The following is a 14391-nucleotide window of genomic DNA, read 5'->3' as shown; positions in this document are numbered from 1 at the left end:
AGAATAGATTATCAAAATGTCATTTAGATCATTTACATTGCCATAATCCTACATCAGGTGAATCAGACAAATACATTTCTGGATTGAAATAAAGAGAGAATATGGCCAAAAGAAAACTGGGATTTAGTATCTTTCAATGAGTTTCTCTCTCCCTAATGCCCTGTCTCTCACTGAATGTTCTGATTCCCACATGGGTCACTAATATAGGGAGAAATGGTAAGACTGATGTCAAATTGCTTTTTCCTCATTTGCATGCTGTATGCCATGGGCAGTTTAACCCATGCAAATTAGAGCGGCCATGCTTTTGCAGAACTGCTTCCCTCTGCATTGCTCGGAAAGCATGTAAAATAGAAAGGTGGTCAGATATTCAGCACACTGCCTGCAATATGCCTGGTGATTAAATACCACGTCATCACATCCATCAGGCTAGAGGTTTCATCATACTCATGGAAAACTGAAAAAAATGATCTCTTCCTTTTGGTGTTTGCACATTCATTTCAGTAGTCCTTGCCAGGGTTTCTGCCAGGTGACTGCAACTTAAACCAAAAATAATGAAACACCTATAATTCTGGAAGAGAACTCCTTTTTTTGTTGTCGTTCTTCTTGATTAATTCAGCTCCGTGGCTATAAATGTCAGTGGCACTGGGCTTTGGGTTGGTTGGGCCATTACTTGATGTGTGCCTCTGCTCTCCGGGGAATGATGACACACCAGATGAGTCATTGTTGTAGCTGGAATCTTGGGAATTGCTCTGTTCTGTGACTGATGCTAGATTTTGGTACAGTAGCCACCATAAGAGGGGGAAGGCCATGACCGTGGCTTGGGCAGGAGTCCCACCACACTGGGGAACAATTTCTAATCCCATGCATTTTCCCACCAACCTGAGGGTGACCAGCTTCACCTTCCCAAAATAAAACGAGGACCCAGTGTTTGTATATATGTGTACACACACAACACATATACACATATATACACCATTGTATTCAGATTTGAAAAATCTCAGTCTAGCAATTGGTTTTGAACAAAGTTTAAATTTACTTCATCTTTTCTAGTTTCTACATGCTACAAACATCGTTTTCCTAGTTCCATGCAGTAACTATGTTTGTAACAATTCTATAGAGACCTTTTTTTCTTGTTGCTTATGCTGGATCACTGACTTATTAAGAAATGTCACTTTGGTCGTATCTAAAATTCATATATGCTGAACAAACTTTTCTCTTGTAGGATCTGACGGCGTTAGCCAAAGAATTGCGAGAACTCCGGATTGAAGAAACCAACCGCCCGCTGAAGAAAGTGACTGATTACTCCTCCTCCAGTGAGGAGTCGGAAAGTAGTGATGAAGAGGAGGAAGATGGGGAGAGCGAGACCCATGACGGGACGGTGGCTGTCAGCGACATACCCAGGCTGATGTAAGAGGACAGCTTTTTACATGTGGGCCGGGGAGGGCTAGGTCTCCAAAATGAAAGGATGAGAAATATGAATTAAATGTAAGAGTTTTTATGAGTTTCTGGCAGGATCAATCAGCTTTGGGGATTCGTCTTTTCATTAGAGCATAGTTCTAAGACTGTCTCTCTTCATGGACACAGTCACTTAGAATACATGGTGTTTCTGGGACGGCATATTCTTTATCCAGGTACCATTGCTGGGCTGTCTCTTTGGTGATGCTTTCTTGGTTCTTGTCATTTCCAGGGCAAATGATATTGCCAGGCAGACTGTTGACACGTACCTGTCCCCCTGGAACTGGAAGAGTTAAATTATGGGCAGTGACATTTCAGGGTTAAAATGAACAACCTGAGACCTATTCCATCACCACTAAATAAGGAGGAATGCATGTGGCAGTGTGGGGCAGCATCCCAAAAAAGAATCAGGAATCAGATAGTCCTGCAGGAAACTTCTGAGTGTCTGACTTAAATCTGTCCATCAAGATTCTCTGTTTCATTGCCTTCATTCTCTCATTTATGTGATCCTTTTTTTCTGTGACCTGTGACTTCACCACATACATTCTGTCAGCCTCTTTGCATTCTTCTTTTTGGATATTTGTATCTATATTTATACCTGCCTATAATTCCGTTACTATGTATACCCTTTACTCTTTTCTCTTTTTCAGTGAAGTGGAGGCTGACTTCTTTTTCTTATGGGACAAGATATTATGACAGAATCCCTCCTCTTCCCTATTTGCTTCCCCAGTTCAAACGAACATATTCATACAGTCCCACTCACATGCATCTCTCATTTCCTCCCCAAAGAAACATAGGAGCTGTTGCTCTTGTTTGCTGTAACTTTGATAGAGTGATGCTGACTTTCACTCCTCATTCACCTCCGTTTCTTTGGCTCAGCTACTAGGATTAGTCATCACACCACACTCACTCCCTATAGAGAAGATACCATTTCAGGCTATAAATTACTGTCCTCTCCAGCAGGGATTGGAGACACAAGGCTGGCCAGTCCACAGGGAATGTCTTCCACTGATTAATGATCATCACATACAAGCAATTCTGAGAGGCAAATCCAATTACCATCACGGAAGAAATCCATTCTTGTTATTTTACTGTTGATTACCCAGTTATTAACAACTATAAATATGCAAAAAGATGACATTTTGAAACAAATTTCATTAAAGTGTTTCTTTAACAGCAAATAAAATTGTTGTAAGAGGCAAAATCACTAATCCAGAACATTTCGGCAAAATATGCTGGTCTTCTCAGTTTCTATCTCGACTCAGCATTGGTGAGTTCTTCTCACAGATGTTTCGAATTCCCTTTAAGCACTGAGTGTACAACTATCAGGATGAGGGCAGGTAATGAATCTGAAAGGTTGGTGAAACTTTCGCTGTGTATTAGACACCATACTGAGGGCTTTGAGAGACATTTAAGAAGTGCATATTCTTGAATTCTGAATTCTGCCTTCCAAAAGTTTAGATTCTAGTTAGAAAGAGACTAAATTATACATGGAAAATTTCAGGGTAAAATCACTATTTGGTAGAATAACCAAAGGCAGCCTTGGAAGGGATGTTAAATTGCATTTGGTTTTTCAGCCTCCTGTCCTATTTTGCAAAGCTGTTAGTCCATCTCTTCCCCTGCTACAGAAACACCCACCTTTCTAAAATTACCCGTATGGACCATGCTACACTTCCACTCTGCCGTCTGGCACCCTTCAGTCCTTTCGAAATCACCTAGACACAGCCCAGCCTACACAAGTGAAGCCCGCCCCCTCTGTGCTGCCACTGTCCCTCGAGTATATTCCTGTAGTTTCATGTAGTGCTTCGAATTGGGATATTTAGTGCCTGTTGGGTCCCTGTGAGGTCCCTGAGGATGAAGACTGTGCTTTATTCCTCTCTCTACTCTTAATACCACGCATGGCATCTGGAATGAAGTTGGTCTTCAGTGACTTTGGTTTACATTTAATTTTGTTAAACTGAAATTGCAACTCCAGGCTTCAAAGGGTTTACAGCCTAGTCCAGAGGAAAGACGTGTACACATATTGCTGTCATCGAGATAGAAAAGAACATGGGGTAATATTAGAATTGGGGGAAGGCAGTTGAAGTAAAGGCCCAGAAGGTTGAGTTTAATGGGAATGTGGGGTGTATGAGGAGAGAAGTCTGGACTGGTGAGACCAGAACAAGAATGTGCACTTGACCATGTAGCTATTGGGGAACCGTCAAAGGTGTCCTGCGCTTGGGGGATTGAAATAAAGAGAGAATATGGCCAAAAGAAAACTGGGATTTAGTATCTTTCAATGAGTTTCTCTCTCCCTAATGCCCTGTCTCTCACTGAATGTTCTGATTCCCACATGGGTCACTAATATAGGGAGAAATGGTAAGACTGATGTCAAATTGCTTTTTCCTCATTTGCATGCTGTATGCCATGGGCAGTTTAACCCATGCAAATTAGAGCGGCCATGCTTTTGCAGAACTGCTTCCCTCTGCATTGCTCGGAAAGCATGTAAAATAGAAAGGTGGTCAGATATTCAGCACACTGCCTGCAATATGCCTGGTGATTAAATACCACGTCATCACATCCATCAGGCTAGAGGTTTCATCATACTCATGGAAAACTGAAAAAAATGATCTCTTCCTTTTGGTGTTTGCACATTCATTTCAGTAGTCCTTGCCAGGGTTTCTGCCAGGTGACTGCAACTTAAACCAAAAATAATGAAACACCTATAATTCTGGAAGAGAACTCCTTTTTTTGTTGTCGTTCTTCTTGATTAATTCAGCTCCGTGGCTATAAATGTCAGTGGCACTGGGCTTTGGGTTGGTTGGGCCATTACTTGATGTGTGCCTCTGCTCTCCGGGGAATGATGACACACCAGATGAGTCATTGTTGTAGCTGGAATCTTGGGAATTGCTCTGTTCTGTGACTGATGCTAGATTTTGGTACAGTAGCCACCATAAGAGGGGGAAGGCCATGACCGTGGCTTGGGCAGGAGTCCCACCACACTGGGGAACAATTTCTAATCCCATGCATTTTCCCACCAACCTGAGGGTGACCAGCTTCACCTTCCCAAAATAAAACGAGGACCCAGTGTTTGTATATATGTGTACACACACAACACATATACACATATATACACCATTGTATTCAGATTTGAAAAATCTCAGTCTAGCAATTGGTTTTGAACAAAGTTTAAATTTACTTCATCTTTTCTAGTTTCTACATGCTACAAACATCGTTTTCCTAGTTCCATGCAGTAACTATGTTTGTAACAATTCTATAGAGACCTTTTTTTCTTGTTGCTTATGCTGGATCACTGACTTATTAAGAAATGTCACTTTGGTCGTATCTAAAATTCATATATGCTGAACAAACTTTTCTCTTGTAGGATCTGACGGCGTTAGCCAAAGAATTGCGAGAACTCCGGATTGAAGAAACCAACCGCCCGCTGAAGAAAGTGACTGATTACTCCTCCTCCAGTGAGGAGTCGGAAAGTAGTGATGAAGAGGAGGAAGATGGGGAGAGCGAGACCCATGACGGGACGGTGGCTGTCAGCGACATACCCAGGCTGATGTAAGAGGACAGCTTTTTACATGTGGGCCGGGGAGGGCTAGGTCTCCAAAATGAAAGGATGAGAAATATGAATTAAATGTAAGAGTTTTTATGAGTTTCTGGCAGGATCAATCAGCTTTGGGGATTCGTCTTTTCATTAGAGCATAGTTCTAAGACTGTCTCTCTTCATGGACACAGTCACTTAGAATACATGGTGTTTCTGGGACGGCATATTCTTTATCCAGGTACCATTGCTGGGCTGTCTCTTTGGTGATGCTTTCTTGGTTCTTGTCATTTCCAGGGCAAATGATATTGCCAGGCAGACTGTTGACACGTACCTGTCCCCCTGGAACTGGAAGAGTTAAATTATGGGCAGTGACATTTCAGGGTTAAAATGAACAACCTGAGACCTATTCCATCACCACTAAATAAGGAGGAATGCATGTGGCAGTGTGGGGCAGCATCCCAAAAAAGAATCAGGAATCAGATAGTCCTGCAGGAAACTTCTGAGTGTCTGACTTAAATCTGTCCATCAAGATTCTCTGTTTCATTGCCTTCATTCTCTCATTTATGTGATCCTTTTTTTCTGTGACCTGTGACTTCACCACATACATTCTGTCAGCCTCTTTGCATTCTTCTTTTTGGATATTTGTATCTATATTTATACCTGCCTATAATTCCGTTACTATGTATACCCTTTACTCTTTTCTCTTTTTCAGTGAAGTGGAGGCTGACTTCTTTTTCTTATGGGACAAGATATTATGACAGAATCCCTCCTCTTCCCTATTTGCTTCCCCAGTTCAAACGAACATATTCATACAGTCCCACTCACATGCATCTCTCATTTCCTCCCCAAAGAAACATAGGAGCTGTTGCTCTTGTTTGCTGTAACTTTGATAGAGTGATGCTGACTTTCACTCCTCATTCACCTCCGTTTCTTTGGCTCAGCTACTAGGATTAGTCATCACACCACACTCACTCCCTATAGAGAAGATACCATTTCAGGCTATAAATTACTGTCCTCTCCAGCAGGGATTGGAGACACAAGGCTGGCCAGTCCACAGGGAATGTCTTCCACTGATTAATGATCATCACATACAAGCAATTCTGAGAGGCAAATCCAATTACCATCACGGAAGAAATCCATTCTTGTTATTTTACTGTTGATTACCCAGTTATTAACAACTATAAATATGCAAAAAGATGACATTTTGAAACAAATTTCATTAAAGTGTTTCTTTAACAGCAAATAAAATTGTTGTAAGAGGCAAAATCACTAATCCAGAACATTTCGGCAAAATATGCTGGTCTTCTCAGTTTCTATCTCGACTCAGCATTGGTGAGTTCTTCTCACAGATGTTTCGAATTCCCTTTAAGCACTGAGTGTACAACTATCAGGATGAGGGCAGGTAATGAATCTGAAAGGTTGGTGAAACTTTCGCTGTGTATTAGACACCATACTGAGGGCTTTGAGAGACATTCAAGAAGTGCATATTCTTGAATTCTGAATTCTGCCTTCCAAAAGTTTAGATTCTAGTTAGAAAGAGACAAAATTATACATGGAAAATTTCAGGGTGAAATCAATATTTGGTAGAATAACCAAAGGCAGCCTTGGGAGGGATGTTAACTTGCATTTGGTCTTTAAGCCTCCTGTCCTATTTTGCAAGGCTGTTGGTCCATCTCTTCCCCGGCTACAGAAACACCCGCCTTTCTAAAATTGCCCGTATGGACCATGCTACACTTCCACTCTGCCGTCTGGCACCCTTCAGTCCTTTCGAAATCACCTAGACACAGCCCAGCCTACACAAGTGAAGCCCGCCCCCTCTGTGCTGCCACTGTCCCTCGAGTATATTCCTGTAGTTTCATGTAGTGCTTCGAATTGGGATATTTAGTGCCTGTTGGGTCCCTGTGAGGTCCCTGAGGATGAAGACTGTGCTTTATTCCTCTCTCTACTCTTAATACCACGCATGGCATCTGGAATGAAGTTGGTCTTCAGTGACTTTGGTTTACATTTAATTTTGTTAAACTGAAATTGCAACTCCAGGCTTCAAAGGGTTTACAGCCTAGTCCAGAGGAAAGACGTGTACACATATTGCTGTCATCGAGATAGAAAAGAACATGGGGTAATATTAGAATTGGGGGAAGGCAGTTGAAGTAAAGGCCCAGAAGGTTGAGTTTAATGGGAATGTGGGGTGTATGAGGAGAGAAGTCTGGACTGGTGAGACCAGAACAAGAATGTGCACTTGACCATGTAGCTATTGGGGAACCAACCGTCAAAGGTGTCCTGAGCTTGGGAGTGACGTGAGAGAAATCATTTCAGCAAGATGATTTGGAAAGGAAACAGAATACAGTCTGCTAAAACATGCCCTGGCCAGCTTAGCTCAGTGGATAGAGCATCAGCCTGCGGACTGAAGGGTCGCAGGTTTGATTCCGGTCGGGGGGCATATGCCTGAGTTGCGGGCTCGATCCCCAGTAGGGGGCATGCAGGAAGCAGCCAATCAATGATTCTCTCTCATCATTGATGTTTCTATCTCTCTCTCTCCCTCTCCCTTCCTCTCTGAAATCAATAAAAATATTTTTTAAAATAAATAAATAAAAAATAAAACAATCCAGAGGCTCTATTACTATAATCCTGAGAAATAGTAAACAGACTATCCTTGAATGGTTAGAGTGGAGGCAAAACCTGCTGTGGCTCTTGGAGAATTGGTAAATTTTAGACAGATTGAAATGATCACCCATTAAAGAATATTTAAAGTATTAAATTGTAAATGAGACATGCTCAGAGGAAAACACAGGATACAAATGTGTGTATGTATTCCAATTTGGTAAATATATGCAATTTTTGTGAGCATAAAATATATACAGTCTATTCTGCTACAGCAGGATAGTTGCATGCCTTAAAAACTTCTCATATTAAAAAATCCATTATAAAACAATTGCTTCTTTAGGAAAAGGGTATTTTAGAGTTCGAGTGCTTCTTATATACATTCTTACCACTTTCATTTTCTATTGTTAAGGTAAACCTTTACCTTTTGTGCTATATATTTTTAGAGCAGAAATAAAAATATATTGCAACATAGGTCACTACCATGAAGTGGATACAAAATAGCTTCTCAGAAATGTAGCACAGCCATTCAGACAAGCAACTGCAGATCCTGGTGTGCAGGAGGCTTAAAAACCACGCTTTTCTGTGTGCAGTGCTGGTTTCATATTTATAGCACAAAGTATAACCTATAAGAGTACATATAACTAAGATTATCTCCCCTAACTAATGGATTGCACTATTTCCCAGTGACTCAAGCATAGAAAAATGAATGGAGGGAAATAGAGCAAAACTATAACAGCGATCCCCTCTGGATTATACAACTCTAAGGGCTTTTTATTTTATGCATATCCCCAAATTTATGATGAGCATGTGCTATTTTTATGATCGGGAAACACTAAAAGCTTTATAGAATAGGAGGATGGAAGGAAAGGCCTGTAGGTTGACTTGCATCATATCAAGCAAGTCAGAGAAGCATCCTTCTTTATCAGAACAGTACATGTGAGGCAGGGGCTGGGTCAGTAGGGACATCTGCTGCTTCCATAGTCACTGAAGTTTGTACAGCGTCACAAAATGCATTCTGGGCAATGAAAGCCACAAAGCCATGGTCCTCACCCCATCGCCCACCTGGGCCTGCAGTCCCCTCTGCCTTTCCATCCATTGTTCAGGCTCTGTCCTGTTAGTGTGTGGTAGCTGGCCTTCGGTCATGCTGTATCCCTACTGCCCTCAACCCTTTCTGTCCCTGGGGCCATGATTGCACCAGCATATGCTCCAGCCAAACTAACTTCCTTGGTCCTTGCAAATGCCTTGCGTGCTGCCAGTGTTGTTTCTCTTCTCGAAATGACCTCTCTCTTTGATTTCATTCTCACGCACATCCTGCCTTTTATTTGAATATTTGTGTTATGTGTTCATGCTCTTCTGGATGCTAACCTCTTTAGTTTCAGAAACCGTGTTTTCTTCAGCTTTTATATTTACCAAGGGCCTTTCATATAGCAGGTGTTCAATAAATGTGTATTGAATTGAATTAAATCAATCCCTGCAGGAACACTTTGACAAATCCAATTAGAGGAAATTATTGTTCCAAACCTGTGGCCTCATTCCAGTAAATTTCCTATAATTTTCTCCTAATCAGTGAGGTGTTCTGTTTTTTACAGTTTATAGGAATTTATTGGACAATTAGTTTTTCCTACCCAGACTCTATATCAGAAAAATAATTTTTGCAACAAAGGATTATTTAATTATAAAATGTTATGGTTATTTTAGCCTTAGTTTTTTAATCATTGCCTTTTTAACATTCTTTTATTATTAATAAGTTTTTTAAGTTTTAGATTTACAGAAAGATTGTGCAAATAATACAGAGTTCCCATGTTATTCCCCCCAACCCCTGCACAGTTTTCCCTATTATTAGCATAAAACATTACTATTGGGGCATATGTTACAATTAATGAGCCAATATTGATACAATAACTGAAGTCCATAGTTTATTCAGAACTTTTTACTTTTTACCAAATGACTCTTTTCTGCTCCAGAATTCCATCGAGGATACATTTCCCTTAGTTATTTAGTTGTCATGTCTCCTTCGACTGCTCTTGGCAGTGACAGTTTCTCAGACTTCCCTTGTTTGTGATGAACTTGGCAATTTTGAGGAGTACTGATTAGGTATAGGATTGAATGCCCCTCTATTGGAATTAGTCAGATGTTGTTCTCATGATTCCACAAAGGCTGTGGTTTGGGGGAGGAAGATAACAGAGGTACCACGTCATTTTTATCACATCACATTAAGGGTACATATTGTCAACATGACTTGTGAACTTATATGTTGTTAGAGCTAGAAATGGAGGGCATATTTTGGTGAAAAATTAAGGCTAGAGTGACAGGTGAGGATCAGGTCATGGAGAGCCTATAAGCCACAGGAAGAACTTTGAAGTTTATCCTGTAGTCAATGGGGAGCTGCTAAAGGTTGAAAGCAGAAGAATGACACGGTCAGATTAGGAGTTTAGAGACCTCACTTTGGCAGCTGTAAGGAATGGATATGAGGAGACAGGACTAGAAAGTGACCATCAAGAACACTATTGTTGCCCTGACTGGTTTGGCTCAGTGGATAGAGCGTTGGCCTGCGGACTGAAGGGTTCCAGGTTCGATTCTGGTCAAGGGCATGTACCTTGGTTGTGGGCACATCCCCAGTAGGAGGTGTGCAGGAAGCAGCTGATCGATGTTTCTCTCTCATCGATGTTTCTAACTCTCTATCCCTCTCCCTTCCTCTCTGTAAAAAATCAATAAAATATATTTTTTTAAAAAGAAGACTGTTGTTCAGGTAAAGAGGAAGCAGACCTAAAAGGAACAGCGACAGAACGGACATAAAATATTTGAGGCATGCTTAGGAGGTAGAATTGGCAGGCTCTACATTGATGTGAGGGGTAGATGAGAGAAAGCATTCTAGTAGGACTGCGGAGTTTCCATGTCTATCTTGGATAACTAGATGGCCTGTGATGCCACTAACTGAGGTCAGTTACCGGGAGGAAGCACTAGTTTAGGAGGGAAGATGACAGTTTTAGTTGGAGCATGTTGAGTTGGAGAAACCTGTGGACACCCAGGGGGAAATATCCAACAGGAAGTTGAAGAAATGAGTTTCTGAGTGACAAGATCAGATACATTAATTTAGGATTATTCCACACACAGGTGATGGCTATAAGTGGTTGTGATGGGAGCACTCCCAAAGGTTATGTAGAGTGAAGCAGAATCCTGGGTACCAGTAGCATCTAAGAAGAGCTCATGAAGGAAGTAGACAGGGAATGAAAAGCAAAAGGAAAACCAGGGAAAAGGTGCCCCTCAAGAGTTAGAAGAGAGGGAAGGATGGAGTGGAGTGATTAGTAACCACTGGCAAGAGGCCAAACACCATAACCATCAGAGTGACCGTTGAATTTGCGAGCTAAAAAGTGAGGGAAGAAATCCTAGGTTTGAGAACTAGTCTGATTTACTACTGATCTAGCAATAACTCAGGAATTCCCGAGGATATTTTTCCATTGATTTTTTTAGGGAGTGTGGAAGAGAGGGGGAAAGACAGAGAAACATCGATGTGAGAGAAACACATTGATTGGTTGCCTCACGCAGGATCCCCAACCAGGGTCCAGGCCAGGGAGGAGCCTGCAATCAAGGTAGGTGCTCTTGACCGGAATCAAACCCGGGACCCTTCGGTCTGTAGGCTGATGCTCTATCCACTGAGCCAAACCAGCTAGGGCAATTGCAGCAATTTCTTTTTCTATGTCTCTGTAATGCTATTAATAGCTCCTTGCTGGGGATGAAATATTAAAAATGCTTCTTTGGAATTTCTTCCCAAACTTATCAGTTCTAGCTCATATTTAGATCATTTTATTCACTGCTCCAGTTTAGTCCTTTTGAAGTAAGTGTCTTCAATACATTTTTTTTGGGGGGGGGGGTCTAGACTTATCTTTTCACCTCTGTTTAGATACAAAATCCTTGACAGATGTCTCCTCTGTGCCGGGATGTCCTAAGTCTGTAGTGTTTCTTGCGTCTTGGATTGAATATGTCCTCAAATGCTTGGACTGGACTTTGATAGGATCCACGAAGCCAGAGATGTTTTTAAAATTTTTAAGAAACAGTTAAAAGAACAAAATGGTAAAAGGTGTGGTTAATACATCTAATGAGAGAAACAAATGTTGATAATTTCCCGGTTTTTAAAAAGCCCACTTTCAAAGAGAGGCAGCTGCGGCAGTAGGACAGCAATCGATCCAGGCGATTCTGAAAACAGAAGCCCCGCAGATGAGCCGCGCCCCTGCTGATGCTGCTTCCTTGTGCTGTTTCCTTGGTGCTGTGGCCTGCACCACAGAACACACAGAGAGCATCGGCCTCCGCTCTCAGGGCCCGTGTTGAGATCCTGCTACCTCCTCCATTTTATCTAAACTCCAGAGCAAGAAACAAACTGGAAACAAATCTGCCACAGTGTGGGGCAATTACACAGGTTTAAAAAAGTACTGACTACTGCCCAGCCCGTGTGGCTCAGCGGTGGAGTTGACCCATGAACCAGGAGGTCCCTGGTTCGATTCCCAGTCAGGGCACGTGCCCGGGTTGCGACCTCGATCCCCAGGACAGGGCGTGCAGGAGGCAGCCAATCAATGATTCTCTCTTATCATTGATGTTTCTATCTCTCTCTCCCTCTCCCTTCCTCTCTCTGAAATCAATAAAAATATTTTTAATTAAAAAGTACTGAATACTGTTTGAGTTCAACAGCCTCGTTAATGGATGCCCTTAATTGAAATGTCTTCTTTATAACTAGTGTAAAACCCATTTTTCAAACAATTGATTTTTGCACTTCTATTCTGTGCTAAACTCTGTGCTGGGTATACAATGATGAGCAAAGAGACAAAGATTCTGTCCTCATAAGCATATGTTCCAGGGAGAGACAAGGAGAAAGTTACAAGAGAGTCGAAAAGAAAGGATTACCAACCTGGCCAGTTTGGCTCAGTGGATAGAGTGTTGGCCTGTGGACGGAAAGGTCCCAGGTTCGATTCCGATCAAGGGCATGTGCCTTGGTTGCTGGCACATCCCCAGTAGGAGGTGTGCAGGAAGCAGCTGATCGATGTTTCTCTCTCATCAATGTTTCTAACTCTCTATCCCTCTCTCTTCCTCTCTGTAAAAAATCAATAAAATATATTCTTTAAAAAAAAGAAAGAAAGAATTACTGATTGGGATAAGAATGGAGGGAAAAGGGTAAGGGTTGGATAAGACAGGTAGGTGGTGAGAAAAGGTTTCTCAGCCAAAGTATCATTTAAGATGAAATCAGACCAATGAGAGGCAACCAGCCACGAGCCAGGGTGCGAGACAGCTTTCCAGGCAGAGGGAACAGCATGTGCAAACACACAGGTCAGGGTGTCTGGTCCCTCCCTCTGGCTGCTGGGTGGAAATCAGGTCGAGAGGGGAAGCTGCTGAAGTGGGACATGAGTTCAGACATCAGTGCAGCGTTAAAAATGAATATGGACTGTACCGAAGGCCGGTGGACTGGATACTTAAAAATGGTTAGAATGGTAAAGTTGAGGGTGTGTAAATCTTAGCATAATTTTAGAAAATGAACATGGAGGAAACAGGCACCCCTGAAGCATGCATCATCGTGAACATTGTTCTTTTCCATCTCAGACCAACGGGAGCTCCCGGGGGCACGGAGCAGTACAATGTGGGAATGGTCGGTACGCACGGGCTGGAGACCTCTCACGCGGACACTTTCAGCAGCAGCATTTCAAGAGAAGGAACCTTGATGATAAGAGAGGTGAGCTGGTATGAAAACTGTGCAGGGGAAGTGCATTCCTTAAGTGGTGTTTATATTAGCACTTCACAGAGAATGCTCCCGGCAGGGGGGGGGGGGGGGGGGGGGGGGGGGTGTTGGGCTTCTAAATGGTTGGGTGATTTTAATTGTCCACCGCCTTCTTTTCTGTATCCTTCTAAGCTTTCGTAGTGTGACTTAATTACATGAGCCCAAATTCTTTGGTAAGATTTATGCAAATTGGAATATAAAATGTAAGCCCGAGGATATAACACTGGCAAGCCTAGATATTTCCTCCCTCAGAAAAATAGGAAAGAATGGTCTCTCTGAACAGCATCCCATGGCCTTGTTTTGCCTCCTCCTCCCATGGTTTTATCCTTCTGGATTTTAATGTAGGAAATGCTCAGTAGTTCCAAGAAATGGTGACATTATCTTATCTGGTTAAATTAACATTAAAAAGACTATTTGGCTATATTGGTGAAAGAACAAAGAAATATGCACTGTACCTTAAAAATGCACCTCAGCGCCCTGGCCTGGTGGCTAAGTTGATTGGAGTATCATCCCAGACAACAAAAGATTGTGGGTTCAATTTCTGGTCAAGGCTCATACCTGGGTTGCAGGTACGATCCCCAGTCAGGGTGCGTACTGGAGGCAACTGATCTATGTTTCTCTCCGCACTGATGTTTCTCTCTCCCTTCCTCTCTCTCTGAAAATCAATAAAAACATATCCTCAGATAAGGATTTTTTTAAAATGAATCTTAGCATTTTGAGTGACTTTTTCTTTAACTCCGGAAACATTTTGTTTGGGGCGGGGTCGGGGGAGAGCACATGTTCCCTTTCACCTGTCCCTCCACCATGCAGAACCTCCCCGTTGTATCTGTGCTAACCAAGAAGGGCCTTGACAAATTATAATCCCTATTTTCTTCTTTTTCACATCATCATCACCATGCAAGCTTGACAGCAGGTCTTTACTTGGAAGGGAAGTAATGGCTGATGACATTGGGCAAAAGCTACTTGACCTCTCCCCTGCATCTGTGTCATCATCTGTTAATTTTCATAAGTAAGAGTCTATGACTCATAACGTGATTGG

General features: G+C 42.1%; 1 protein-coding gene across 9 annotated transcripts in view; it reads left to right on the top strand.

Annotated features, from left to right (window-relative positions):
- TNIK (TRAF2 and NCK interacting kinase) overlaps positions 1-14391 on the top strand; it is a 349621-nt gene that overhangs the window by 307306 nt on the left and 27924 nt on the right. For all 9 annotated transcript variants that reach the window (XM_005886580.2, XM_005886579.2, XM_005886584.2 and 6 more), the window contains 2 exons: positions 1223-1407; positions 13178-13307. In XM_005886580.2, coding sequence (XP_005886642.1) covers positions 1223-1407; positions 13178-13307 — 315 coding nt within the window. The remainder of the gene's footprint in view (positions 1-1222; positions 1408-13177; positions 13308-14391) is intronic.

The sequence above is a fragment of the Myotis brandtii genome, unplaced genomic scaffold, assembly GCF_000412655.1.
Source record: "Myotis brandtii unplaced genomic scaffold, ASM41265v1 scaffold99, whole genome shotgun sequence".
Lineage (NCBI taxonomy): Eukaryota > Metazoa > Chordata > Mammalia > Chiroptera > Vespertilionidae > Myotis > Myotis brandtii.
The sequence above is the reverse complement of the archived record's forward strand: the minus strand, read 5'-3'. Positions and strand labels throughout refer to the sequence as shown.